Genomic DNA, 27,922 nt, shown 5'->3' with positions numbered 1-27,922 from the left:
CGAATTAGATTTATAAGAAATTATTATATCGTTTCGTGTAACTTTCTTTTTCTTTTCAATAAAAATTAAAAAAAGAGATTTGAAAAAGATGAAATACTCGATTATATATCGATTATATATAAGCGTCTAAAATCGAGTAACCATAAAAGACAAAATGCATACGACGTATCGAGCATAAAGAACTCACCAAAATAGTTTAGAAAAACTCATAAAAATCATTATGGTGTTTCAATATGAAATGTGAATCGTCCTATGATTGTGTCGGAACATTTTTTTTTTTTGCACTTTATGACCTACAAAGAGTATTATATATCCAACAAGAAAAACAGAAAATGAGGAAAATTAGTTTAGCAAATGTTTGCAAAACAATATGCATAGTGATGCGTTTCAAAAATAATTATAAAACAATAATATATGTTAATATGTCGATAAGGTAACCCGCAGAAACAGAACACACAAATGACAATAACATAGTAACCGAGCGAGTTATGAAATGGTTTAGTATTCCTTACTATAGAGGGCCGCGTTTAACGTGATCCTTAATGATTATTATAATTTTTATATAGATCAATGAAATTTTTTAATTCACCTAAATTGTACATTAGACATTAAAACTTGATTGGAAGCGATACAAATCTGAAAACTTTAATTATATTTTTATCATGAATTTTAATAAATTTAAAAAATTTTAATACGGTCTCGATTGATTTTACGAAGCATGCGCGAGAAACAAGCGCTTTGAACGTAAAAAATATCGAGAGAGATCAGTTCTTGATGCGTCGTTGCAAGGAGAACTTACATGGATGATGTTGAAATTTTATATTATTAATAATCAGAAAATATATTACAGTTAAAATAAATAAAAAAAGAGAGCGATAAAAATTACGATTAATAATAGAACGGTTTATCGTAATCATTTGTTTGATATATATATATAATTAATATTAAATCATTAATCATAAATGTATCTCGGTCGATGTAATGCAAGCAAAGTTTCCTACGTGGATTACGCTAGCGGCTGGAATCAAAAAATTATGAAGTTCATGGGGATTTGGCCGGAGGAAAGAGGATTCTCCGATGTATCCAACTACAAAGTGTTACTCACGATTGGTTTTATGTTTCTATTCATTACCCTACCACAAACAACGAATCTCTACTTCATTTGGGGTGATTTCGAATTGATCGTAGAGAATTTATCGGTAGCAAACATGACTACAACAATCGCTATATTAAAAACCACAGCTTTTTGGTCCAACGGGAGAAGTAACTATAAATATGATTATTTTTTTTTAAAGTAAAGAGATATATTCAATAATTAATATTTTTACGAACCAATTATTTCTATCGTCAAGCTATGAAAGAACTTCTATCGCACATGGAAAATGATCGAAGAGAAGCTAAAGCCGAGGAGAACATAAGGAAAATGATGAGAATCGCTGATATCAGCAGGATGATAACAGCTGGAAGTATCATAATGTGCAACTTTCTTGTCTTTACTTATGTGACGTTAAGAACCCTTTTGCTACCGTATACAGGACGGACTTTGTATTATCGTGCTTATTTCCCATATGACACCGAAATCTTTCCAAATTTCGAACTAACCCTGATTGGCCAAATTACAGCCGAATTTTATGCAGCCAATAGTTACACAGCTGTCGATACTTTCATGGCAATGTTGATGTTACACGTGTGCGGACAATTTTCAAGTCTCAGAAAAAAATTGACCCAATTGTGTTCGGAAAGTAACAAAAATCTTCGAATTGATCTAGCAAGGATTGTGGAGAAGTATGATACGCTTAACAGGTACGAGAAAGAAAAAAAAAGAGGTTTCAAAAATGATTATCAAACTTATACGATAATTCTACTTTTTCTAGATATGCTGAAACAATCGAAGATCGATTTAACGGTATGTTGCTTATGCAAATGCTTGGGTGTACAGTGCAACTATGCGTTCAATCCTATCAAGCAACTTCGGTAAAAAAAGAAAAAGAAAAGAAAAAAGAAAAGAAAAAGGAAAATTATTAATGTGTTATTTTAAAATATAATCATTTTAGTGTGACTATTCCAGGCCCTTGTGGATGACGATCAAGGTCTCCTGTTAGTCCAATTATTCTTTTTCCTTATATACACAACGTACGTCATGCTTCATATCTATCTATATTGTTACGTCGGTGAGAAACTCTTTTCTGAGGTAAATATTCAATCATTTATTTCATTTTTTTCCCGATGAAAAGAAAAAAAAAATATAATATCACAGGGAACGAAAATGTCTTATGCTTTGTACGATTGCAACTGGTACAATCTACCCCCAAAGGAAGCTAAATGTCTTATAATAATAATATGTCGAGCACAAACATCATCGCGTATTACTGCAGGAAAATTTTGTTCATTCAATCATAAGCTTTTCGGCAATGTAAGTCGCAAATTTCAATTTTCTAATTATAATAAATAATATTTTGTAATTTCCCGTTTAACAGATTCTAAAAACATCGATGGGTTATTTGTCCGTTTTATATGCAATGAAAACCAAAGATATTAATTAAAACATCTGGAAGATCAAATTATTTAAACTGAAGTTTAATTATTCTTTAATAATTTAAAAAATAATATTATGTTTACTTAAATGTAACGATGTAACACGATTACACGTCTTTTTGTCAACTTCTTATCGATTTACATCATGGTGCCTGATATAATGAAATATTTGAAGCTGGTAAAATGATTCCTCGTTGGTAAAAAAAAATGTTTCTACAAATCTCTTAGAGACCACGTAAAAAGCGAGGGGTTTAAAAATTCTTATCATAAAGGAATTTGTTTAAAACTATCTTATCTATAACTATGTATCATTCAAACATAGGAAAGATTTATAATTTTTAGAGTAGATCAATATAATCTAAAATAATTGTTAATCATAAATCATTTCGCATGTTCTAGCACGACAATTGTAATTATTTAATACATTAATACGAAGAAATTTTCTTAATTCCATGGATAAACAGTAGAAGTTCTTATAGAACATCTGCTGAAAACGAATAGCTCCAAATATAAGCGAAATTAAGTGAGATCAGTTTTCGATATGTCGTTGTGAGGAAAATCAAAATATGGATGTGAATCGAGATATAACCGAATACTAAACAAATAATATATTAAAAAATCATTGAATCGAAAGTCATAATTGAGCCGGTTAATCGAGAACATTAATTACGAATATAATGACTTTATGATTGCTACATTTTGATTTTCTTTTTCTTTCAGATTCGTCGATACGATCGAAAGAAAATAGGACATGTTCATCTTTTTGGAAAAGTGAGTAATAAATAACAATTAACAATTTTTAATAATAAACTTAATTTTATATATTTCATATTCCATAGATTTTGAAAACGTCTAGGGATTATTTGTTCTTCCTATATACCGTGAAATCCAAAAATGTGGATAAATTCAAAAACGTCATCCTAATTTATTGATTAACGTGTTGAATTGAATTGAAAGATCCAATACAAAATGTACACGAGTATTCAAAATATATATAAATTAGAAACAATTGCAAATTTTCAATTAGTTAAATTATTTTCTTAACATTTGAAACTATAGACGATAAATTAGATCCTTAAGAGACTATTATATCGTTTCCTTTAATGATTTTTTTTAACAATATTAATTAATAAAAAGAAAATGAAAATGATGAAATATTCGATAGTATGTCGGTAAGATAATGTCCCTATAATCGAGTATATAATCGAATATAATGGAAGAAAAACAGAGAATGATGAGAATTAATGCATGAAGTTTACATGACAATACTCATAGTAATGCGTTTCAAAAATAATTATAAAAAAATAATGTATGTTAATATGTCGATAAGGTAACCAACATAAACGACTAGTAACATAGTAACCGAGCGAGTTATGAAATCGTTTAGTATTCTTTACTATAGAGGGAAGCGTTTAACGTGATCCTTAATGATTATTATAATTTCTATATAGATCAATGAAATTTTTTAATTCATCTAAATTGTATATAAAACATAAAAGCTTGATTGGAATCGATACAAATTTGAAAACTTTAATTATCATGAATTTTAACAAATGCAAAATATGATAATACGGTCTCGATTGATTTTACGGAGCATGCGCGGGAAAGAAGCGCTTTAAACGTAAAAAATATCAAGAGAGATCAGTTCTTGATGCGTCGTTGCGAGGAGAGCTTACATGATCTTTGTCGAGATATTACATTATTTATAATCAGAAAATATCTTACGATTAAAATAAATAAAAAAAGAAAGCCATAAAAATTACGATTACTGACAAAACATTTTATCGCAATCATTTGTTTAATATATACATATATTTATATATATATATATATATATATATATATATAATTATTATTAAATCATAAATAATAAATGTCTCTCGATCGATGTGATGCAAGCAAAGTTTCCTACGTGGATTACGCTAGCGGATGGAATCAAAAAATTATGAAGTTCATGGGGATTTGGCCGGAGGAAAGAGGATTCACTCATGTGTCCAGCTACAAAGTATTATTCCCAATCGGTTTTATGTTTCTCTTTATTACCGTACCACAAACAACGAATCTCTACTTTATTTGGGGTGATTTCGAATTGGTCGTCGAGAATTTATCGGTGGGAAACATGACTACGACAATTGCTATATTGAAGACAGCTACCTTTTGGTCCAACAGAAGAAGTAACTATAATAAGATTAATTTTTTCTGAAGAAGCAAGGCTTATTCAAAAGAGAATAATTTCATAAACCAATTATTTTTATTGTGAAGCTATGAAAGTACTACTATCTCATATGGAAAATGATCGAAGAGAAGCTGAAGATGAGGAGAACGTCAAAAGGATGATGAGAATCGCTGTTATCAGCAGAAAGATAATAGCTGGAAGTATCATAATGTGTAACTTTATCGTCTTCACTTATGTGACATTAAGAACCCTTTTGCTACCGTATACAGGACGGACTTTGTATTATCGTGCCTATTACCCATATGACACCGAAATCTTTCCAAATTTCGAACTAACCCTGATTGGCCAAATTACAGCCGAATTTTATGCAGCCAATAGTTACACAGCTGTCGATACTTTCATGGCAATGTTGATGTTACACGTGTGCGGACAATTTTCAAGTCTCAGAAAAAAATTGAACCAGTTGTGTCCCGAAAGTAACAATAACTTTCGAATTGATCTAGCAAGGATTGTGGAGAAGTATGATACGCTTAACAGGTACGAGAAAAAAAAAAGAAGCTCTGAAAAATGATTATCAAACTTATACGATAATTTTACTTTCTCTAGATATGCTGAAACAATCGAAAATCGATTTAATGGTATGTTGCTTATGCAAATGCTTGGGTGTACAGTGCAATTGTGCGTTCAATCCTATCAAGCAATTTCGGTAAAAAAAAAAAAAAAAGAAGGAAAAGAAAAAAAAAGAAAAAAAGAGAAAAAGAAATAGCTGAATTAATTTGATATCTTAAACCGTAATATTGTATGCGCAACTATTCCAGGCCCTTGTGGATGACGATCAAGGACTCCTGATAGCCCGATTATTCTTTTTCGTTATATACACATCATACGTCATGCTTCATATCTATCTATATTGTTACGTCGGTGAGAAACTCTTTTCTGAGGTAAATATTTAATCATTTATTTCGTTTTTTTCCCGATGAAAATGAAAAAAAAAAAAAAAAAAAAAATAATAATATCACAGGGAACCAAAATGTCTTATGCTTTATACGATTGCAACTGGTACAATCTACCCCCAAAGGAAGCTAAATGTCTTATAATAATAATATGTCGAGCACAAACATCATCGCGTATTACTGCAGGAAAATTTTGTTCATTCAATCATAAGCTTTTCGGCAATGTAAGTCGCAAATTTCAATTTTCTGATAATAAATAATATTTTACAATTTTCTATTTAACAGATTCTAAAAACATCGATGGGTTACTTGTCCGTTTTATATGCGATGAAAACCAAAAATGTTAATTAAAACATTTGGAAATTATTTAAATCACTTAAGTTAAATTATTCTTTAATAATTTTTAAAATAATATTACGTTCATTAAAATGTAACTATGTAACACGATTACATGTCTTTTCGTCAACTTCTTATCGACTTATATCCCAAAGCCCGATATAATGAAATATTTAACGCTGATAAAATGATCCCTCGTCAGTAAGAAAAAATGTTTCTATAAATCTCTTAGAGAAAAGTAAAAATTTTCTATAAATCTCTTATAGACCACGTAAAAAGCGAGGGGTTTAAAAATGCTTATCATAAAACAATTCTATTCAACTAATCGATCGGTATTTAAAAAATAAAAATATTTTTTTTCTAATTTTTTCATATATAAAAATTCTTTTCAAATTAATTTCATTAATGAATTTTTTTATTATTCAAAAAAAAAAAATCGTTTATATAAAATTTAATAATACGGAATATAGAGACTTTCTGATCGCTTCTTTTTGAATTTCCTTTTCTTTCCAATTCGTCGATACGAACAAAAGTAAATAGAACATGTTCGACTTTTTACAAAAGTGAATAATAAATAACAATTAATAATTCTAATAATAAATATAATTTTATATATTTCATATTCCATAGATTTTGAAAACGTCTATGGATTATTTGTTCTTCCTATATACCGTGAAATTCAAAAATGTGGAATAAATCCAAAGATGCCATCCTAATTTATTAATTGACGTGTTGAATTAAATTAAAAGATCCAATAATATTCAAATTACATATAAATTAAAAACAATTGCAAATTTTCAATTACTTAAATTATTTACTTAACATTTGAATCTGTAGACGATGAGTTAGATTCTTAAAAGACAACTATATCGTTTCGTGTAATAATTTTTTTAACAATATCAATTAATAAAAAGAAAATGAAAATGATGAAATATTTGATAGTATGTCGGTAAGATAATATGCCTACAATCGAGTATATAATCGAATATCCTAAAAGAAAAACAGAGAATGATAAGAATTAATGCATTAAGTTTACATGACAATATCCACAGTGATGCGTTTCAAAAATAATTATAAAACAATAATATATGTTAATATGTCGATAAGGTAATCAGCACAAGCGGAAACACACAAACGACTAGTAACATAGTAACCGAGCGAGTTATGAAATTGTTTAGTATTCCTTACTATAGAGGGCCGCGTTTAACGTGATCCTTAATGATTATTATAATTTTTACATAGATCAATGAAATTTTTTAATTCATCTAAATTGTATATTAGACATTAAAACTTGATTGAAATCGATACAAATTTAAATACTTTAATTATATTTTTATCATGAATTTTAATAAATTTAAAAAATTTTAATACGGTCTCGATTGATTTTACGGAGCATGCGCGAGAAAGCAAGTGCTTTGAACGTAAAAAAATATCAAGAGAGATCAGTTCTTAATGCGTCGTTGCGAGGAGAGCTTACATGGATTTTGATCGAGGTATTGCATTATTAATAATCAGACAATATATTATAGTTAAAATAAATAAAAAAAGAAAGCGATAAAAATTACGATTAATAATACAACGGTTTATCGGAATTATTTGTTTAATATATATATATACATATAATTAATATTAAATCATTAATCATAAATATATCTCGATCGATGTGGTGCACGGAAAGTTTCCTACGTGGATTACGCTAGCGGCTGGAATCAAAAAATTATGAAGTTCATGGGGATTTGGCCGGAAGAACGAGGATTCGCCAATGCGTGCAGTTACAAAGTGTTATTCACGATTGGTTTTATGTTTCTATTCATTACCCTACCACAAACAACGAATCTCTTTTTCATTTGGGGTGATTTCGAATTGATCGTGGAGAATTTATCGGTGGGAAACATGACTACCACTATTGCTATATTGAAGACAGTTACCTTTTGGTCCAACAGAAGAAGTAACTATAATAAAATTATTTTTTTTTTTAAGAAAGGAGGTTCATTGAAAAATTAATAATTTTATAAAGCTATGATTTCTATTGTTAAGCTATGAAAGTACTTCTATCGCACATGGAAAGCGATCGAAAAGAAGCTGAAGCCGAGGAGAACATAAAGAAAATGATGAGCATCGGTGTTATCAGCAGGAAGATAATAGCTGGAAGTATCATAATGTGTAACTTTGTTGCCTTAACTTTTGTGACATTTAAAACCCTTTTGTTACCATATACCGGACGGGTTTTGTATTATCGTGCTTATTTCCCATATGACACTCGAATCTTTCCGAATTTCGAAATAACACTGATTGGCCAAATTGCAGCCGCAATTTATGTAGCGAACAGTTACACAGCTGTTGACACTTTCATGGCAATGTTGATGTTACACGTGTGCGGACAATTTTCGAATCTCCGTAAAAAATTGACGAAGTTGTGTTCGGAAAGTAACAGAAATTTTCAAATCGATCTAAGAAGAATTGTACGAAAGTATGATATGCTTAACAGGTACGAGAAAAGAAAGCATCATCAAAAATATTTATCAAATTTATACGATATTTATATTTTTCGTAGGTATGCTGAAACGATCGAGGACAGATTCAACGGCATGTTGCTTATCCAAATGCTTAGTTGTACAGTGCAACTGTGCGTTCAATCCTATCAAGCAATTTCGGTAAAAAAAAAGAAAAAAGAAAGAAAAAAGAAAGAAAAAAAAAAGAAAAAGAAAAAAGAAAGAAAAAAAATAAAAAAAAAAAAAAAGAGAAAAATAAATAGCTCTATCAAAAATTGTTATCTTAAATCGTAATGTTCTATGTGCGACTATTCCAGGCCCTTGTGGATGACGATCAAGGTCTCTTGATAGTCCGACTATTCTTTTTTGCTATATACACAACGTACGTCATGCTACATATCTATCTATATTGTTACGTCGGCGAAAAACTTTTCTCTGAGGTAAATATGTAATCATATATTCAATTTTTTCGCCGATGAAAAGAAAAACAAAAAAAAAGAAAAAAAAAAAAAAAAGGAAAAAACTGTAATACCACAGGGAACGAAAATTGCTTATGCAGTGTACGATTGCAACTGGTACGATCTATCACCAAAGGAAGCTAAATGTCTTATAATAATAATGTGTCGAGCACAATTATCATCGCGTATTACTGCAGGAAAATTTTGTTCCTTCAATCATGAGCTATTCGGTAAGGTAAGTAACATACTTCAATCATTTAATTGTAATAAATAATAGTATGTATATAAATAATAGTATGTAAGAAATTTCCAATCCAACAGATTTTAAAAACATCGATGGGTTACTTGTCCGTCCTATATGCGATGAAAACCAAAGATGTCGATTAAAACGTTCGAAAAAGTAAATTATTTAAATTGAAGTTAAATTATTCTTTAATAATGTTTAAAATAATATTACGTTTACTTTAATGCAACGATGTAACATTATTATATGTTTTTATGACAACTTTTAATCGATTTATTACCTGAAGCCCAATATCACGAAATATTTAACTCTGATAAAACGATGGATCGTCGATATAAAAAAAAATTTTTCATAAATCTCTCAAAAAAGTGACCAAAAGAGTTAAGTTATATAAGAAATGACAAAGGATTTAGAAATTCTTATCATAAAGAGATCACTTTAAAACTATCTTACGTATAAATATTTATCATTCGGAAAAATGATATATAATTTTTTTAAAGTAAATCAATATAATCTAAAATAATCATCGTTAATCATAATTCCTTATGTTTGTTCTAGCACGACGATTGTTATTATTTAAGATATTAATACGAAGAAATTTTCTTAGTAGCATGGACAACGCAGTAAAAATTAGTAACAGAGCATGCGCTAGGAATGAATAGCACCAAATAAAAGCGAACTCAGGTAGGATCAATTTTCGATATAGTTTTCACTGTGAGGAAAGCCAACACATGGATGTTAGTTAATCGAAATATAATCTCTTGTCTTTTGGAAATGCAACTGTGTTAAATACATAGTTTTGAAGACGACTAGCTCTTGGGTTCAGTGAATAATGTAATTATATGTCCGATTATAATTGATTATGTCATTGAATTTTCACGATCATTCCTATGAAACCAATCGATCGGTATTTCAAAAAACATCTTGTACTTATTTCTTTTAATTCTTTCATAGATAAAAATTCTTTTTAAATTAATTTCTTTAATGAACTTTTGTATTACTAAAAAAAAAGGGAAAAAAAATAAAATCGGTAGATTTATTGTCTTTCAATGAATTATATTACTCAAGCCATTAGTGTTCTACTATCTCGCATGGAAGAGGTTCGGAAAGAAGCAAATATCGAGGAAGAAGCAAGAAGAATGATGAGGATCGCGAAAATTTCCAGGAGGATATCCATTGGATGTAATTTAACGTATTACATAATAATTATTCTCTTTATCATTCTGCATCTTCTATTAGTTCATTATATCGGCCATATTCTCATAATACGATTTTCTTTCTCGTATAACATACAATCCACACATTGGATGCATGCTACGCATAGACGGAGTTTACGCATTAATAGATACTTTCATGTCTATATTAATATTTCATGTATATAAACAACTTAAAAGTTTGAAACAACGTTTGCATGATTTGCGTGTTATGAAAGAAACAATGAAGAATTTTAAATAAAAATTCTTTAATTAACATTTTATCAAAGTAAGTAAATAATAACAATTAACAAATCGCTATTATAAACTTAATTTTACATATTCCATATTACGCAGATATTGGAAACGTCCATGGATTAAGTGTCCATCTTATACATAATAAAATACACAAATGTAGAATAAATCCAAACACGTCATCCTAATTTATTAATTAACGCGTTGAATTAATTTAAAAGATAAAATAGTATTCAATAATTTTATATAGATTTGAAAAAGATGGAATTATCAATTAGTTAAATTACATACATCTAACATTAGCATATACAGACGATGAATTAGATTCTTAAGGAGATTATTATATTGTTTCGTCTAACGATTTTTTCATACTATCGATAAATAAAAAGAGGATGAGAAAAATTAAATACTCGATGGAATGTCGGTAAGATAAAGTGCAGAAAGATAAAAGTAATATAGTAACCGAGCGAGTTATGAAATCGTTTAGTATTTCTTACTATAGAGGGCCGCGTTTAATGTGATCATTAATAATTATTATAATGTTAATTAATAAAATTCGTTAATTCATCTATATTGTATATTCCTCATTAAAACTTGATTGGAATCGATACAAATTCGAAAACTTTAATTATATATTTACCATTAGGATAATGCGGACTTGATTGATTTTACGGAGCATGCGCGAGGAAGAAGCGCTTTAAACGTAAAAAAAATATCAAGAGAGATCAGTCCTTGATGCGTCGTTGCGAAGAGAGCTTACATGGATGTTGATCAAGGTATTACATTATTAATAATCAGAAAATATATTATAATTAAAATAAATAAAAAGAGAAGGCGATAAAAATTACGATTAATAACAAAATGGTTTATCGCAATCGTATATATATATATATATATATATATATATATATATATATATATGTGTATATATAATTGATGTGACGCATACATAGTTTCCTACGTGGATTACGCTTGCGGCTGGAATCGGAAAATTATGATCTTCATGGGGATTTGGCCGGAAGAAAGAGGATTCAGTTATGCGTCCAGCTATAAAGTTTTATTCCCGATCAGTTTTATGTTTCTCTTTATTACCGTACCACAAACAACAAATCTCTATTTCATTTGGGGTGATTTCGAATCGATCGTCGAGAATCTATCGGTATCAAACATAATTATAACAATTTCTCTATTGAAGACAACAGCATTTTGGTTCAACGGGAGATGTAATTATACATAAGATTATTATTTTGTTTCTTTTTTTTTTTTTTTTTTTTTTTTTTCAAAGTAGAGAGTTATATTCGAAAATTAATATTTTTATAAACCAATTATTTCCATCGTCAAGCCATGAAAATACTTCTATGGCACATGGAAAACGATCGAAGAGAAGCAACAACCGAGGAAAACATTAGGAAGATGATGAGAATCGCTGATATCAGTAGGAAGATAACAGCTGGAAGTATCATAATGTGTAATTGTATTGTTTTTACTCATGTGATAATAAGAACCCTATTGCTACCAATTACCGGACGGGTTTTGTATTATCGTGCCTCTTTCCCATATAACACCCATATCTTTCCGAATTTCGAACTAACCCAGATTGGACAAATTACAGCCGCACTTTACGCAGCCAACAGTTATACAGCTGTTGATACTTTCATGACAATGTTGGTGTTACATGTGTGCGGACAATTTTCGTGTCTCAGAAAAAACTTGACCCAATTGTGTTCGGAAAGTAACAAAAATTTTCGAATTGATCTCGCAAGAATTGTGGAAAAATATGATATGCTTAATAGGTACGAGAAAAAAAAGAATGTTTGAAAAATGTTTACCAAACTTATACGATATTTCTACTTTTCCTAGATATGCTGAAACAATCGATGACAGATTCAACGGCATGTTACTTGTACAAATGCTTGGCTGTACAATGCAACTCTGTGTTCAATTCTATCAAGCAATTTCGGTATAAAAAAAAAAAAAAAAAAAAAAAAAAGAAAAAACCTACATCAAGATTTGACATCTTTTAATTTTGTTTGTGTGACTATTCCAGACCATTGTGGATGACGATCATAGTCTCTTGATAATCCGACTATTCTTTTTTGCTATATACACAACATACGTCATGCTTCACATTTATCTATATTGTTATATCGGTCAGAAACTTTTTTCTGAGGTAAATAGTTATGTACTGCAATTGTTCCCCGATAAAAAAAAAAAAAAAAAAAAGAAATGAAAAAACTGTAATATCACAGGGAACGAAAATTGCTTATGCCGTGTACAATTGCGACTGGTATCATTTATCACCAAACGAAGCTAGATGTCTTATAATAATAATGTGTCGTGCACAAATATCATCGCATATTACTGCAGGAAAATTTTGTTCCTTCAATCATGAACTTTTCAGCTACGTAAGTGGCAAATTTTATTTTTCTAATTATAATAAATATTATCTTGAAATTTCTTATCCAACAGATTTTAAAAACATCGATGGGTTATTTGTCCGTCCTATATGCGATGAAAATCAAATTTATCGATTAAAACTTTTGAAAAATCGAATTATTTAAACTGAAGATAAATTATTCTTAAAATAATTTTTAAAATAATCCTATGTTTATTTAAATGTAATTTAAATGTAACATGATTATACATATCCTTTTGTCAACTTTTTATCGATTTATATCCTGAAGCCCGATATCACTTAATGCTGGTAAAACGATGCATCGTCGGTAAGAAAAAACGTATTCATGATTTTCTTAGGGAAGAGTGACCACGTAAGTAGTGACAAGGGGTTTAGAAATTCTTACTGCAGAGGGATCTGTTTAAAATTATCTTACGCATATAACTACGTATCATTCAAAAAGATTTTTAATTTTTAGAAAATAAACGTTAATCATAAACCATGACGTATATTCTAGCACATTACGATTGTAATTATTTAATATATTAAATAATTACGAAGAAATTTTCTTAATACCATGGACAACGTAGTAGAAGTTATTAACGGAGCATGCGCTAGGAAGGAATAGCTTCAAATAGAAGCGAACTAAGGAGGAATCAGTTTTCGATACGTCGCTGTGAGGAAAGCTAACATATGGATATGAATCGAGGTATAAACGATTACTGAACAAATAATACATAAGGAAAAGCATTGAATCAAAAGTCATAATTAAATCGGTTATTCGAGCACATTAATTAGATTTCATCAAATCATTAGAATATATCAATTTAATTTCGATTAAACCCACTAATATTTTGTTGATCGGTCAACGTTCTAAAGTTTCGTACGTGGATTACATTTGTGGCTGGAATCGTTACACTATGAAGATATTGGGGATATGGCCGAAGAAAAGAAAAATCAATGAAACATCGAATTACTTGGTCCTTCTACCACTTAGCATGATGTTACTGTTCATTGGAATACCACAAACGATTAATCTCTACTTCATATGGGGTGATATCGACTTGATCATCGAAAACTTGTCTGTAGGAAATTTAACTATCTTAATTGCGGTATTGAAGACAACTATCTTTTGGTTCAATGGAGAATGTAATTAAACGTCCAATTATAATAGATTATTACATTGAATTTCCATGTGCATTTCTATTCAACTAATCGATCGGTATTTCAAAAAAATATTTTTTTTCTAATTCTATCAAATATAAAAGTTCTTTTTAAATTAATTTCTTTAATGAATTTTTGTATTACTAAAAAGAAAAAAAAAAAGAAAAAAAAGAAAAAAAGAAAAAAAGAATCGGTAGATTTATTGTCTTTCAATGAATTATATTATATTACTCAAGCCATTAGTGTTCTACTATCTCGTATGGAAGAGGATCGAAAAGAGACTAATACCGAGGAAGAAGCAAGAAGAATGATGAGGATCGCGAAAATTTGCAGGAGGATATCCATTGGATGTAATTTAACGTATTACATAATAATTATTCTTTTTATCATTCTGCATATTCTATTAGTTCGTTATATCGGTCATATTCTCATAATACGCTCTTATTTCCCATACAACATCCAATCCACACCAAATTACGAGCTAACAGTTCTTGGTCAAACATTGGCTGCATACTGCGCAGCCGGAGTTTACACATCGGTTGATACTTTCGTCGCTACTTTGGTGTTCCATGTATGTGGACAACTTAAAAATTTGAAACAACGTTTGCGCGATTTGTGTTGCGAAAAAGACAATGAAGACTTTTTCATTAAAATTGGCCAGATCGTTAAGAAGCACGATTCATTGAGCAGGTATTTTCTAGAAAAGAAAAAAAAGAAGAATTTACGATTCATATGCATAAAATTTAATAATACACCGTATAGTGGCTTTCTGATCGCTTCTTTCCGATTTTCTTATTTTTTTCAGATTCGTCAATACGATCGAAAATAATTTCAATGACATGTTTCTATTGCAAATGATCGGCTGTACGGTTCAACTTTGCGTTATGTGTTTTCTGGTCCTTTTGGTTAGATTCTAAATAAATTACTAGAAAGGTCATTATTATGGATTCAACTATCTCGATGATTATTTTAGACTCTTGGAGGAAAGGATGGTATAATCTTAATTCAAATAGTATTCCTCGTGTTATGCATAACATACGTTTTGCTTCAAATTTATTTGTATTGTTACATTGGTGAGGAACTTATTTCAGAGGTAAATAATTCCTTGATAACTATTTTTTTTTCTTTTTTTTTTTTCTTTTTCTTTTTATTTTTTTTTTTGTAAAGAAAATAGGATGAATCGATTAATGAAAACTTTGAATGTCACAGAGCATAGGAATTATGGACGCTGTCTACGAATGTAAGTGGTATGATTTATCATGTAATAAAGCTAGATCACTTATTATGATCATGATCCGAGCAAAAGTACCATTTTTCATAACTGCAGGAAAATTTTGTTCTTTCAGTCATAAACTTTTTTGCAACGTAAGTAAAGATATCACGTAGTTATTTATAGAATTTATCAAGAAAAGTAATTCCTTATGATACAATTATCGCAGATTTTGAGAACGTCGATGAGTTACTTGTCGGTACTTCATGCTATGAACATCGTAAATACAGAATGAAACGCACAAATGCATCTCCAAATGTATTATCTGTTGTTGAACTGTATCCATCTATAGTTGAAATATATCGCAAATAATTTTATTACCTAATATTTATTCCAATTATTTTATTCTTCTAACAAGATACAAAATTATGTGCTTTATCAAATTTTTCATTCAAGTTAAATCGATTTATATATGAAAACTGTGTATGAAAGTACTTAGAGCTGGTAACACTGTATTGTCGGTAATATCAAATGTTTCCATAAATCTTGGAACAAAGTAACCATGTGAGTAACGATGCAGAATAAATATCTATCAAAGGTCTTAAAAGTTTTTAACACAGAGGGATCTACTTAAAATTACCTTATATAAAATATTGAAATAAGAAATTATTTATTTCTACGATATATATTTGACCCAATAATTATCACCGAACATAACATTCAATTTTTCTGTATTGACGATTAAAAATATTCGAGATAATTAATTCGAAAAATTCTTGATAAATAGATAAAATGGTAGTAATTCTTATAGAGCATGCGCTAGAAAAGAAATGTTTCAAAGAGAAATGGACTCGATAGGATCAGTTCCCGATACGTTACTGTGACAGAAGCTTGGAAGATGAATCATGACCGAGGTATAACGGATTTTACTGAGAACAAATAATACATAAAAAAAAAAGAAAAAAAAAAAAACAGAAAGAAACATTAGATGAAATTACAATTAATCAATATCACAATTAATTTCATTATAGCGTTAGTAATTTCATTTTATTTTATAAATACTGTCTCGATCGGACAACATACTAAAGTTTCCTACGTGAATTACATTTGCGGTTGGAATCGTTACATTATGAAGATATTGGGAATCTGGCCAGAGGAAAGAAAATATAATCAAGCATCGAGTTACTTGATCCTTCTACCACTTAGCATGATGTTACTGTTCATTGGAATACCACAAACGATTGATCTCTATTTCATATGGGGTGATATCGATTTGACCACAGAAAATTTGTCAGTAGGAAACATGACTGTGTTACTTGCGATCATAAAGGCAACTATCTTTTGGTTCAGTGGAGAATGTAATTACACAAACAATTATAATTTTTTATTGATATATATAAGTTTTTTATTCCTTTTTTTTTTTCTTTTTTTTTCTTTTTCTAATTCGTCACTCTCTTATAACGTACTTTTAAATTAATTTCTCTAATGAATTTATTAAAAAAAAAAAAAAAAAAAATATATATATATATAAAAAAAAAAATTTTCTTTATCCAAACACTTATCTTTTTTTTCAATTAATTGTATTACTCAAGCCATCAGTGTTCTATTATCTAACATGGAAGAGGATCGGAAAGAAGCGAATACCGAGGAGGAAACAAGAAGAATGATGAGTATCGCGAAAATTTGCAGAAAAATATCCATTGCATGTACTTTAACCTATGACGTACTCGTTATTCTTTTCGTCATTCTACATTTTTTATTAGTTCATTACATCGGCCGTATTCTCATAATGCGCTCATATTTTCCTTACAACATACAATCGACACCGAATTACGAGCTAACCGTTTTTGCTCAAACATTGGCTGCATGTTGCATGGGCAATGCTTATACATCTGTAGACACTTTTCTAGCTATGTTAGTGCTTCATGTTTGCGGACAATTTGAAAATTTGGGAAACCGATTACGCGATCTACGTCGCGGAAAGGACAATGAATTTTACATTAAACTTGCCAAAATCGTTAAGAAACACGATTCTCTAAACAGGTATACCCATTTCCTAAAGAAGAAAAAAAAATTATTTTTTTTACAATTCATTTGCACAAAAGATTTATTAATATATAGTATAATTTAATAATACTTTGATTTTTTTTTTTTTTTTTTCTTTTTTTTTTTTTTTTACCCCAGATTCGTCAATACGATCGAAAAAAAATTCAACGATATGTTACTGTTGCAAATGCTCGCCTGTACGATTCAACTTTGTGCTTTGTTTTTCTTACCGATTATGGTAAGATTCTAAATAAATTATTAGAGAGATTAGTACGAATTTAAACTATCTCTGGGATTATTTTAGATCCTTGGAAAGAAAGAAACGATGGTCATAAAATTTATTCACATGACTTTCTTCGTGTTATGTATTACATATATTTTGCTGGAAATTTACCTGTATTGTTACATCGGTGAGAAACTCATTTCAAAGGTAAATATATATACGTTTTTTTTTTTTCTTTTTTCTATATAATGATAAGATAAATAAAATTGTATAATTTTTGTTCTCTCATAGAGCATCAAAGTTGCCGATGCTGCATACGAGTGCAAATGGTACGATTTATCTCCTAATGAGGCTAAATCACTTATGATAATCATGCATCGAGCAAGAGTACCCCTTTGCATAACAGCAGGAAAATTTAGTATATTCAGCCATCAACTTTTCAGCGATGTAAGTAAACGTTTGTATAATACCTAATGAAGAAGAAGAAAAAAAAAAAAAAAAAAAAAAAGAGAAAAAAACCAGTTCGTGATACACGTATATATGTATCGCAGATTTTGAAGACATCGATGGGTTACTTGTCTGTACTACTCGCAGTAAATGTCGTAAATACAGAATAAAATGTTTCTATACATAGAAATAATATTAGATTTTATAATAAAGTAGAAATATAGAGTAAACAATTTTACTACTTAATCTTTATTCTAATGATTTTTGTTAAAGTAATACAAAACAGGATGCATTTATCATATTTTCGTGTAAAATTTTCTTTCTTCATCGATTTCTATTCTAATACTATGACTCAATATATTTAATGTTGGTAACTCGATGCATTGTCGGTAACGCGTAATGCTCTCTGTAAATCTTAAGAGAAAAAGAAAAAAAAAAAAAAGAGTAACCAGGAGAGTTAGGAAATAAGTCGCGTAGCAATAGGCTTAGACGTTTCTACTATAGATGGATCTCTTCAAGGCGAGCATTATTATAGGACGCTAAACTGTAAAAGATATTTACAATTCTTTTTTTGTTTGTTCTTTTTTTTTTTTTTTTTATGATTCGATTTAACTGATAATTGACAAGAAAACTTCACTTCGTTTGTTTTTCAAAAAAATTAAAAATTATTTTTCATAAATGGATAGGAAGAAAAAATTTCAACCAATTGTATGAACGTAAAGGAAGAAGTTTTTATAGAGCATGCGCTAAAAAAAAGGGAAAGCTTCAAACGAAGAAATCAACAACGAAGAATCAGTTCTCGACACGCAACTGTGACGGAAAGCTTATATGGATGTGACCCGAGGTATTTTAACTATTGAATTATATGAGTCATTATTAACTCAATTATTTAAAATCGCAAGCATTAATATTTCGTCATATCATTAAAAATTTCTATATTTTAATTCATTTAAACGATTACCACAATACTTTGCCGATCCATCTATTGCTCTAAAGTTTCCTACGTGGATTACATTTGCGGCTGGAATCGTTACACTATGAAGATATTGGGTATCTGGCCAGAAAAAAGAAAATATAATCAAGCATCGAGTTACATCGTCCTTCTACCAATTAGTACGATGTTACTATTCATCAACATACCACAAACGATAGATCTCTACTACATATGGGGCGATATCGATTTGACCGTCGAAAATTTATCAGTTGGAAATATGACCGTTTTAATTGCCGTTTTCAAGACAACTATCTTTTGGTTCAGTGGAGGATGTAATTACACGTCTAATTATAATTTTTCATTGATTTATGAATACTTTTTTTTTTTTTTTTTTTTTTTTCAAACTCTCCGACAAGATAAACCTTTTTTTTTCGAAGGTTAAATTTAATACCCTTACTCTTACTCGTTAAAAGAATATACGTTAAAAGAATATTATATCCTTACATCAAAAGATTTATTTTCCTTCAATTATAATTATATTACTCAAGCTCTAAGTATTCTACTATCTCATATGGAAATGGATCGAAAAGAAACGAATACAGAAGAGGAAATAAGAAGAATGATGAGGATCGCTACAATTTGCAGAAAAATATCCATTGGAAGTACTTTAACTTATTACTTTATTATTATTCTCTTCGTTGTTACTCATATATTATTAATTATCTACATCGGCCATGTTCTCATATTGCGCTGTTATTTTCCGTATGACAAACTTTCTACCCCGTATTATGAGCTAACTATTTTTGGACAAACTATGGCTGGCTATTGCACAGGAGGAACGTACACGTCGGTAGACACTTTTGTGGTTACTTTGGTCTTTCATGCGTGCGGACAATTTAGAAATTTGAGACAACAGTTATCAAATTTGTCTCCTAAAAATGACTATGAATTTAAAACTAAACTAGCTCAGATTGTTCAAAAACACGATTCTCTAAACAGGTAGACATTTTCTAATAACAAAAAAAAAAAAATTATCTTATCATTTACTTCAATAGAATTTAATAATAACAATGATTTGTAATTTCTACTAATCGTTTCTTAGTTAACTTTCTTTTCTTTCTTTTGTTTTTTTTTGTTTTTTTGTTTTTTTTTTTTTTTTTTTTGATTCGTCAATATGATCGAGAGACAATTCAGTGACATGTTACTATTGCAAATGCTCGGCTGTTCGGTGCAACTTTGCGTAACGTGTTTTCAGACGCTCTTGGTGAGATTTTAATTGAATTATCGAAAAGTAATTAAATTATATCTATAATTGTACTAGGCACTTCAAGGAAATGACGAAATGATTCTGATCCAAATGTTATTCTTCGGATTCTATTTAATATACATTTTGTTTCAAATCTATTTGTATTGTTATATTGGCGAGCAACTCATTACAGAGGTTAATTAATTTCCCTTTTTTATATTTTTTTTTTTTTTTTCGGAAAAAAAAAATGACTAAGACCATTTTATTTGATTTTATAGAGCATGGGAATAGCCGATGCAGTGTACGAGTGCCAGTGGTATAATTTATCACCCAATCAAATCAAATCTTTAATGATTATCATGTTTCGAGCACGTGTACCTATGCACATAACTGCAGCCAAATTTTGTTCGTTCAGTCAAAAACTTTTTGGCAAGGTAAATATAACGATATTACACTCTTATATATGAGAAGATAATTTGAAAAGATAAATTGTTCCTTGTAAAAAATGTACCGTGTGTGCAGATTCTGAAGACTTCGATGAGTTACTTGTCATTACTTCACGCGATGAATACTGTAAATGCGGAATAAAATATGTAAATTTATTAAAAATTTTACCAATTAAGCTAGTCAACGAACAATTGATTATATTTTAAAGAATTATATTTATAAAAAGTTATTAACCATGTAATTCCTATGCAAATCCTCCCTCCAAAAAAAAAATAAAAATAAAAAAAGATTATTTATTAAGCAAATAATTTTATCAATATCTAAGGTGTTGCGTTTCAGTAGTTTCTCTCTAAAAAAAAAACTCTAAATCTCTAATATACTAATTTATGTTTATCATGACATGAGAGTATCATTGCGTATTTTGTGCATGATAAAAAAGAAAAATGCTTTTAAGAATGTAAGAAGCAATATTAATTTTCTAATTATAATGAAAAAATAGAATATCAATTTTTTTTTACTTCAATATTTTCGTTCTTCCTATATGGAAGAAAAAAAAAAAAAAAAAAAAAAAAAAAAAAAAAAAAAAAAGAAAAGAAAAAGGAAAGGAAGAAACATACAGGAAAAAAAAATATATTCACGCAAATTCAAGGCGACTGATATAACTAAGAGAATATTATATACTCAAATGATCTTTGAAAATAATGTTACTATTAAAATCTTATTAAAAATTTACGAGATTATATCTGATCATAACTTCTTGTCAAACATTATCCATTTACGTTCTGAAAATAAGCATCGAAGTACTTAGAGCTGGTAACTCAAGGGATTGTCGGTAACATGAAATGTTACCGCAAATCTTAGATCAACATAACCACTGGAGTAAGAATGTACAAGCAGTAAATGGCTTTGAAAGTCTTACCACAGAGGGATCTGTTTAACACGACCATACAAATAGCTATACCATTGAAACAAGAAAATACATACATTTTCTATAAATAAGTTTAGAGGAAAAGAAAATAAACAGAAAAAAAAGCACATATAATTACCAATCCTAAGAATGAAAAATTAATATAAGAAATTAATACGATTAATTATCCCAAGGATATAGATAATATAGTAGCAGGTGTTCTTATAGAGCATGCGCTAGAAAAAAAAAAATACTTTAAAGAGAAACAAACTAAGAAAGGATCAGTTCCCGATACGTCGCTGTAAAGGAAACCCACACATGGATTTGACTCGAGGTATTACGACGGATTACTCAGAACAAATATTTATATATATAAAGGAAAAAAAAAAAAAAAAAAAAGAAAAAGAGAGAAAACAAAAGAAAAAAGCATTGGATAAAAATTTATCGTCAAGAAGTAATTCATACTGATCATTAGTTCCATCAAATCATTTGAAAATTGTTATCTTAGTTTTATAAGCTTATTACTGATACTTTATTGATCGGTCAATGTGTCAAAGTTTCCTACGTGGATTACATTTACGGATGGAATCGTCTTATTATGAAGATATTGGGAATCTGGCCAGAGGAAAGAAAATACAATCGAGCATCGAGTTACTTGATCATTTTACCACTTAGCATAATGTTACTGTTCATTGCGATACCACAAACGATTAATCTCTACTTCATATGGGGTGATATCGACTTGATCGCTGAAAACTTATCAGTTGGAAACATGACCGTTTTAATTGCCGTTTTCAAGACAACTATCTTTTGGTTCAGTGGAAGATGTAATTAATCTTAAATTTTAATTATTATTATATTTTACTGAACTCTCACGTACACTGAGGCATTTTTTTTCCTTTCTTTATTTTCTTTTAACTTTCTCATAATAAAAGCTCAATATATTCAATTTTTTTTTCTTTTTTTTTTTTTTTTTTTTTTTTTTTTTTTTTTTTTTCTTTTATTGTACACCTAAAAATTTATTTTCTTTCAACGAATTATATTACTCAAGCCATTAGTGTTCTACTGTCAAATATGGAAGAAGATCGAAAAAATACGAAAACGAAGGAAGAAGCAAGAAGGATGATGTACACTGCCAAAATTTGCAGACGCGTATCTCTCGTATTTCTCTTAACATCTAAAGTACTTATTGTTTTTTTCATCATTCTATATTTTATATTCATTCGTTTCGTCGGCCGTACCCTCATATTACGCTCTTATTTTCCATATGACATACAACCCACGCCAAATTATGAGCTGACAGTATTTGCTCAAATTCTGGCTGCGTATTGCACTAGTGAGACTTATACGGCCGTAGACACTTTTGTGATTACTTTAATATTTCACGCGTGCGGACAGTACGAAAACTTGAAACAACGCTTACGTGATTTGCCCTCTCACGGAGGCAATCAGTTTAAAGCAGAGCTCTCTCAAATCGTTAAAAAGCATGATTCTCTAAACAGGTATATGTATAAAATTTCGTAATAACGTCATGTTAATATCGTTAATGTCCTAATCATTTCTAATCAATTGGCTATTTTTTTTTTTTTTTTGCAGATTCACCGATACGATCGAGGAACAATTTAATGACATGTTACTGTTCCAAATCCTCGGCTGTACGGTACAACTTTGCGTTACATGCTTTCTGGTGTTATTGGTGAGATTATAGATTCACATTAATAGATTATTTTCACAGAAAAATTTATATAAGTAAAATTATATATCCATGATCATTCCATAGTCCATCGGAAGAAATAATGAAATGGTTTTCGTACAACTAACTTTCTTTGCAATCTTTATAACATTCATCTTGGTACAGATATATTTGTATTGTTATACAGGCGAGAAACTTCTTTCCGAGGTAACTGATACAATTTTTTTTTCTTTTCTTTTATTTTTTTTTCTTTTTTTTTTCTTTTTTTTTTTTTTTTTGCATTATCCTAACAAAACCGCAAGATGAATAAGATTATGATAATATGACATTCGATGTTATAGACCATAGGAATTATTGATGCCGCTTACGAATATCCGTGGTACGAATTATCACCAAACGAAGCTAAATCGCTCATGATAATAATGCTACGAGCACGAATACCTTTACACATAACAGCTGGCAAATTTTGTCCATTAAGTCATAAACTTTTTAGCAGTGTAAGTAACAATATCGTTAACATTTAAGTACGGGTTAAAAAAAAAAAAAGAAATTAATTCGTTTACAAAAATACATATATAAATATCGCAGATTCTAAAAACATCGATGAGCTACTTGTCGGTACTTCATGCGATGAATATCGTAAATACGGAATGAAATGTGCAAAATGCATTTAAATGTATTATCGTTGAATAGTAATAATGTAATGCAAAGAAACAATTTAATTCATCGTGATTAAAAAATAATTAATTTTATTTTAATAAACCGGTTACGCTTTTCGATAACATTTATCAATTGCATCGTTCTTACGTTGTAACAAAAATAAGTCACAATGTTCACAAGTTCAACGTTCGAATTTTATCAACATCAAAGGGTAGTTTTTGTTAGATAATGGTGATATCGACGATGCGTGTCGGTAAGTTAACATACTCTAGTAGTAGATAAACAGATGATAGAGTAACCACGGGAGTTATAGCATACAAACCATATAGCAAATTGCTTAGGGTGTCCATCGATAGAGGGATCTTTCTAGGATACTCGTCCCTAAAAGATATCTGTGTCTATAGAAAAGACGGTCATTATCGTAACTGCGTTCTCCTGATTTCACAGAGCATGCGCCCCACGCATTATACGAGGAAAATGTCATGTAAAATGTGAAAGAAATGAATCAGTTCTTGATACGACGTTGTCATAAGAATCAACATGAACGTTGGTCGAGGTAGACTATTGTTTAAACAATTTCCATTTCAATTTTCAATTATTCTTAACAATTAATCAATCAATATATCCTATAATTTTCATCTTCCTCTTTTTAATTAATGTTCATTATAAAAAATGTCACAATAATCATTGATACAATAATTGATTATAATCTTGCAATGACATATTTCCAAAGTACATATCGTGAATATAATTTCTTTTTCTTTTTCTTTTTTTATCTCTCTCTCTCCCTCTTTCTCTCTCTCTCTCTCTCTCCCTCTCCCTCTCTCTTTCTCTCTCTCTCTCTCTCTCTCTATCTATCCTCGAATGGGATCCTAAAAGTTCTCAGAATTAAATAATACATCATATTGATCCGTACATTGTGGTCACGCGATCGTGACCAACGGGTATGTCATTCACGATAATTCCTGTATATTTCCAAAATTATTGCACGCCAAATACCTGTAATCTAATGCGATTATACTAACGCGTCCTATGTTAACGAAAGTTTCGCAAGTGGAATACGCTTGCGGATGGAACTTATACACGATGAAATTCATTGGGATTTGGCCAGAGGAAAGAAGGTTCGATCAAATCTCGAGCTACAAAGTGTTAATAGGGATTGCATTCATCATCTTGTTCTGCACTATACCTCAATCGATAGTATTATATTTCGATCGAGACGACTTTGACTTGATTATGGAAAACCTATCTGTGGACAACATGAATGGAACGATCGCATTCATAAAGATGATATTCTTCTGGTCTAGCGGAGGACGTAAATAAATTAAATTTATTTCAATATTTTTATAATTTCCCGTAAATTTATAACTCGCACTTATTTTAGATCTGTCTATATTTCGTAATTTACGTTTTCGTTCTATTCGACAAAAAAATATCCTTGTCATTGGACAATCGATATATACAATTTTATTCGTTTTATTATAAGCGCGAAGTAATAATATAATTCTTTTCTTCAAAGATATGACAAAAAATAATTATAGAGAGCTTAAAAATATAAACGATCATTCGACATTTAATATTTTTGATTACATTTTTATATTGATTTTTATTCATCGTTTCGATTAAAGAAATGAAGGATCTCCTTTCCGCAATGGAGGAAGACTGGAAGGACGTGGCGACGAAAGAAGATGAAAGGAAAATGATGAAATTAGCAAAATTCAGTCGGATTTTAGCTACGAGAGCAACCGCTATTTGTTACGCCCTTATTTCGGTTTATGCTGTGAAAAAATGTCTATCGATGCGTACCAACGGTCGTGATCTATTTCTCTCGGCATATTTTCCATTCGAGACAATGACTAGTCCAATGTTCGAATTGACGTTCATCTGTCAAATAATTGGTTTGGTATATTATACCACAGCATATACAGCAGTGGATACTTTCATAGCCATGTTGATTCTTCATGTATGCGGACAACTTTCGAGGCTACAAAATAATCTGATCAATTTGAATTCCGATATGAAAAATGAATTTCAGATCAAATTAAGTTACATTGTAAAAAGGCACGATTATTTGAATAGGTAATTGTTACGGGAGAATTATTAACACTATTATATTGTATTATTATAATATATAATAGTACAATGTCATGATCAATTATATGGGAATGTTTTTTTTTTAAGGTTCGTCGACACGATAGAGGATCGATTCAACATAATGTTTCTCTTTCAAATACTCGGTTGTACCCTTCAATTGTGCATCGAATGTTTCCAAGGACTTATGGTAAAATTCGATAAAATAGACAGTTTTGTGCATCTATATATTCGTCTACATGTATATTTGAATGTTTGAATGAATTGTGAACAAGTACAATCATTCTCCAAACCATTTCTTATCCAAATCTTGTATATTCGCTACTGTTACTCCAGACTACATAATAATTTTATAATAATTATTCAAAATTATTAACGCATATTTTATTAAAGTTCAGGAAACATTTACAATTAATTAATCGTACAGTATCTATAAGAGTACAAATTTCAGTTAATGGCCGAAAAAGTAGAACAAATGCCGTTAATAGAGATCTTTTTCTTCGGTTTCTACATATTCTACGTTCTACTTCAACTATATCTTTACTGCTACGTCGGTGAAAAACTTTGGTCCGAGGTGGACAAAACATTAATGGTTAAAAAATGTCTTTTCGAAATGATAAACAAAGCTACCGAATAAAAATTTGTCCTTTCAGAGTACCGAACTGGCTCGTGCCGCATACGTATGTAAATGGTACGATTTACTACCGAACGAGGCTAGATGCCTAATATTGATAATTCGTCGAGCACGATCACCTTTGCATCTGACAGCAGGAAAATTCTTTACTTTAAATCATGAACTTTACAGCAGCGTAAGTAATCCAAATGAGCCACTAAAAAATTTCTTTTTATGACGAAATAAATCACAAATCGTAATTAATAAAAATGAGATACCTGTACGTTGAAATTGTTTTTACAGGTTTTGAAGACGTCAATGGGATATCTATCTGTTTTACGCGCAACAACGATAAATGATGAACAATGATATTTCCCATTTAATTCACAAATAATTAGATTATCATAGAATCGAATGTATTCGAGTAAAAAAAATCGAGATCATATCACAATTAGTTTGTAGTTTCTTTCCAAGATTTATTAAATCATGATCCTCTCCAAATTCCTATAACTCTTTTCTTCTATCATCACTCGTCGTATGTAAATTTATTTTTATAGAATGAATTTTTTTTCCATATATATCAAATAATTTGTTGAAATAATCTTACTATTATATCCATTAAAACCTAGGAGCCCTATCGATCGTACCTTCTTGTCAAGTTTTATCGACTTATGTTCTTTAACTATGTATCAGACTACTCCGAGCTGGTAACGCAACGCATTGTTGGTAACACGGAATGTTTCCACAAATCCTAAACCAAAGTAACCGCTAGAGTTGCAATCTGGAAGTAGCGAGTAGCTTTGAAGCTCATACCACAGAGGGATCTATTCGATACGACGATAAAAACACAAGTAACATTTACTGATCTATCCTGATAAAAGGGATTCATTTTCAAGATTAATTTGAAAAATTAATGTACACTATATAGTAGAAAAAAGAAGTTTCTATAGAACAAACACTAAATACGTATACACAAGTACTATAAAGGAAAATCAACTGAGGGGGATCAGTTTCCAATGCGAAGACCTACACGGATGTTATTTGACGTATGACAAGTAGCTCAACAAATCCACACACACACACACACAAATATATATATTAAGAAAAGATAAGTTAAATGAGATAACGAAATTCTTATGCAGCAGAGGATGGGAATAAACGATGCAACATAAAATAGAAGCTAAATCATTCGAATCATAACCAT

At 29.8% G+C, this 27,922-nt stretch overlaps 7 protein-coding genes across 16 annotated transcripts in view; 6 read left to right on the top strand and 1 right to left on the bottom strand.

Annotated features, from left to right (window-relative positions):
• The window catches only part of LOC124947562, a 101,773-nt gene that overhangs the window by 46,348 nt on the left and 27,503 nt on the right, over positions 1 to 27,922 (bottom strand). The window lies entirely within an intron of this gene.
• On the top strand, positions 963 to 2,761 carry LOC124947666 (odorant receptor 13a-like). Its single transcript, XM_047490147.1, has 6 exons — positions 963 to 1,263; positions 1,353 to 1,803; positions 1,875 to 1,974; positions 2,069 to 2,191; positions 2,258 to 2,413; positions 2,478 to 2,761. Exons 1-6 carry the CDS (start codon positions 963 to 965, stop codon positions 2,541 to 2,543), a joined length of 1,197 nt encoding a protein of 398 aa, XP_047346103.1. The 3' UTR covers positions 2,544 to 2,761.
• Positions 4,396 to 15,846, top strand: LOC124947662. Its single transcript, XM_047490126.1, has 17 exons — positions 4,396 to 4,709; positions 8,038 to 8,488; positions 8,555 to 8,654; positions 8,810 to 8,932; positions 9,030 to 9,185; positions 9,272 to 9,328; positions 11,838 to 11,865; positions 11,985 to 12,172; positions 12,239 to 12,435; positions 12,503 to 12,602; positions 12,690 to 12,792; positions 13,854 to 14,186; positions 14,438 to 14,891; positions 15,007 to 15,106; positions 15,175 to 15,294; positions 15,411 to 15,566; positions 15,641 to 15,846. The coding sequence occupies exons 1-17, from the start codon at positions 4,409 to 4,411 to the stop codon at positions 15,704 to 15,706; spliced, it is 3,033 nt and encodes a 1,010-aa protein (XP_047346082.1). The 5' UTR covers positions 4,396 to 4,408; the 3' UTR covers positions 15,707 to 15,846.
• Positions 9,852 to 13,265, top strand: LOC124947571 (odorant receptor 47a-like). Its single transcript, XM_047489919.1, has 9 exons — positions 9,852 to 9,878; positions 10,263 to 10,376; positions 11,289 to 11,418; positions 11,596 to 11,865; positions 11,985 to 12,435; positions 12,503 to 12,602; positions 12,690 to 12,812; positions 12,892 to 13,047; positions 13,112 to 13,265. Exons 3-9 carry the CDS (start codon positions 11,403 to 11,405, stop codon positions 13,175 to 13,177), a joined length of 1,182 nt encoding a protein of 393 aa, XP_047345875.1. The 5' UTR covers positions 9,852 to 9,878; positions 10,263 to 10,376; positions 11,289 to 11,402; the 3' UTR covers positions 13,178 to 13,265.
• Positions 16,501 to 18,351, top strand: LOC124947573 (odorant receptor 13a-like). Its single transcript, XM_047489921.1, has 6 exons — positions 16,501 to 16,769; positions 17,004 to 17,454; positions 17,596 to 17,695; positions 17,762 to 17,887; positions 17,972 to 18,127; positions 18,232 to 18,351. Exons 1-6 carry the CDS (start codon positions 16,541 to 16,543, stop codon positions 18,295 to 18,297), a joined length of 1,128 nt encoding a protein of 375 aa, XP_047345877.1. The 5' UTR covers positions 16,501 to 16,540; the 3' UTR covers positions 18,298 to 18,351.
• On the top strand, positions 18,827 to 24,100 carry LOC124947661. Its single transcript, XM_047490125.1, has 13 exons — positions 18,827 to 18,971; positions 19,124 to 19,393; positions 19,610 to 20,060; positions 20,226 to 20,325; positions 20,383 to 20,502; positions 20,586 to 20,771; positions 21,923 to 21,995; positions 22,219 to 22,488; positions 22,713 to 23,163; positions 23,258 to 23,357; positions 23,442 to 23,561; positions 23,696 to 23,851; positions 23,943 to 24,100. Exons 1-13 carry the CDS (start codon positions 18,956 to 18,958, stop codon positions 24,006 to 24,008), a joined length of 2,379 nt encoding a protein of 792 aa, XP_047346081.1. The 5' UTR covers positions 18,827 to 18,955; the 3' UTR covers positions 24,009 to 24,100.
• On the top strand, positions 24,537 to 27,161 carry LOC124947569 (odorant receptor 13a-like). Of its 3 annotated transcripts, none has more exons than XM_047489916.1 (7): positions 24,537 to 24,570; positions 25,060 to 25,329; positions 25,643 to 26,093; positions 26,196 to 26,295; positions 26,557 to 26,679; positions 26,759 to 26,914; positions 27,022 to 27,161. In XM_047489916.1, exons 1-7 carry the CDS (start codon positions 24,555 to 24,557, stop codon positions 27,085 to 27,087), a joined length of 1,182 nt encoding a protein of 393 aa, XP_047345872.1. In that variant the 5' UTR covers positions 24,537 to 24,554; the 3' UTR covers positions 27,088 to 27,161. The 3 variants fall into 3 exon arrangements, with proteins under 3 accessions (XP_047345872.1, XP_047345871.1, XP_047345873.1); XM_047489915.1 differs by having other exon boundaries at positions 26,557 to 26,697; XM_047489917.1 differs by lacking the exon at positions 26,557 to 26,679.

Source organism: Vespa velutina, chromosome 3, assembly GCF_912470025.1.
Source record: "Vespa velutina chromosome 3, iVesVel2.1, whole genome shotgun sequence".
Classification (NCBI taxonomy): Eukaryota; Metazoa; Arthropoda; class Insecta; order Hymenoptera; family Vespidae; genus Vespa; species Vespa velutina.
Note: the sequence above shows the minus strand (reverse complement) of the source record. Positions and strands in the feature narration are given on the sequence as shown.

Excerpts from the sequence above, each read along its gene's own strand:
- LOC124947666 (XM_047490147.1), top strand. The coding sequence starts at position 963 with ATGTATCTCGGTCGATGTAATGCAAGCAAAGTTTCCTACGTGGATTAC. Across the intron at positions 1,264-1,352 it reads TTTTTGGTCCAACGGGAGAA|CTATGAAAGAACTTCTATCG; the intron begins GTAACTATAAAT and ends TCTATCGTCAAG. Across the intron at positions 2,414-2,477 it reads ATCATAAGCTTTTCGGCAAT|ATTCTAAAAACATCGATGGG; the intron begins GTAAGTCGCAAA and ends CCCGTTTAACAG.
- LOC124947662 (XM_047490126.1), top strand. The coding sequence starts at position 4,409 with ATGTCTCTCGATCGATGTGATGCAAGCAAAGTTTCCTACGTGGATTAC. Across the intron at positions 9,329-11,837 it reads ATGCGATGAAAACCAAAGAT|ACAACAGCATTTTGGTTCAA; the intron begins GTCGATTAAAAC and ends TCTCTATTGAAG. Across the intron at positions 15,107-15,174 it reads TGTGTTTTCTGGTCCTTTTG|ACTCTTGGAGGAAAGGATGG; the intron begins GTTAGATTCTAA and ends TGATTATTTTAG.
- LOC124947571 (XM_047489919.1), top strand. Across the intron at positions 12,603-12,689 it reads AATTCTATCAAGCAATTTCG|ACCATTGTGGATGACGATCA; the intron begins GTATAAAAAAAA and ends TGACTATTCCAG. Across the intron at positions 12,813-12,891 it reads GTCAGAAACTTTTTTCTGAG|GGAACGAAAATTGCTTATGC; the intron begins GTAAATAGTTAT and ends GTAATATCACAG.
- LOC124947573 (XM_047489921.1), top strand. The coding sequence starts at position 16,541 with ATGAAGATATTGGGAATCTGGCCAGAGGAAAGAAAATATAATCAAGCA. Across the intron at positions 16,770-17,003 it reads CTTTTGGTTCAGTGGAGAAT|CCATCAGTGTTCTATTATCT; the intron begins GTAATTACACAA and ends GTATTACTCAAG. Across the intron at positions 17,455-17,595 it reads AAACACGATTCTCTAAACAG|ATTCGTCAATACGATCGAAA; the intron begins GTATACCCATTT and ends TTTTTACCCCAG.
- LOC124947661 (XM_047490125.1), top strand. Across the intron at positions 19,394-19,609 it reads CTTTTGGTTCAGTGGAGGAT|CTCTAAGTATTCTACTATCT; the intron begins GTAATTACACGT and ends ATATTACTCAAG. Across the intron at positions 20,503-20,585 it reads GCGAGCAACTCATTACAGAG|AGCATGGGAATAGCCGATGC; the intron begins GTTAATTAATTT and ends TTGATTTTATAG.
- LOC124947569 (XM_047489915.1), top strand. Across the intron at positions 26,296-26,556 it reads AATGTTTCCAAGGACTTATG|TTAATGGCCGAAAAAGTAGA; the intron begins GTAAAATTCGAT and ends TACAAATTTCAG. Across the intron at positions 26,915-27,021 it reads ATCATGAACTTTACAGCAGC|GTTTTGAAGACGTCAATGGG; the intron begins GTAAGTAATCCA and ends TTGTTTTTACAG.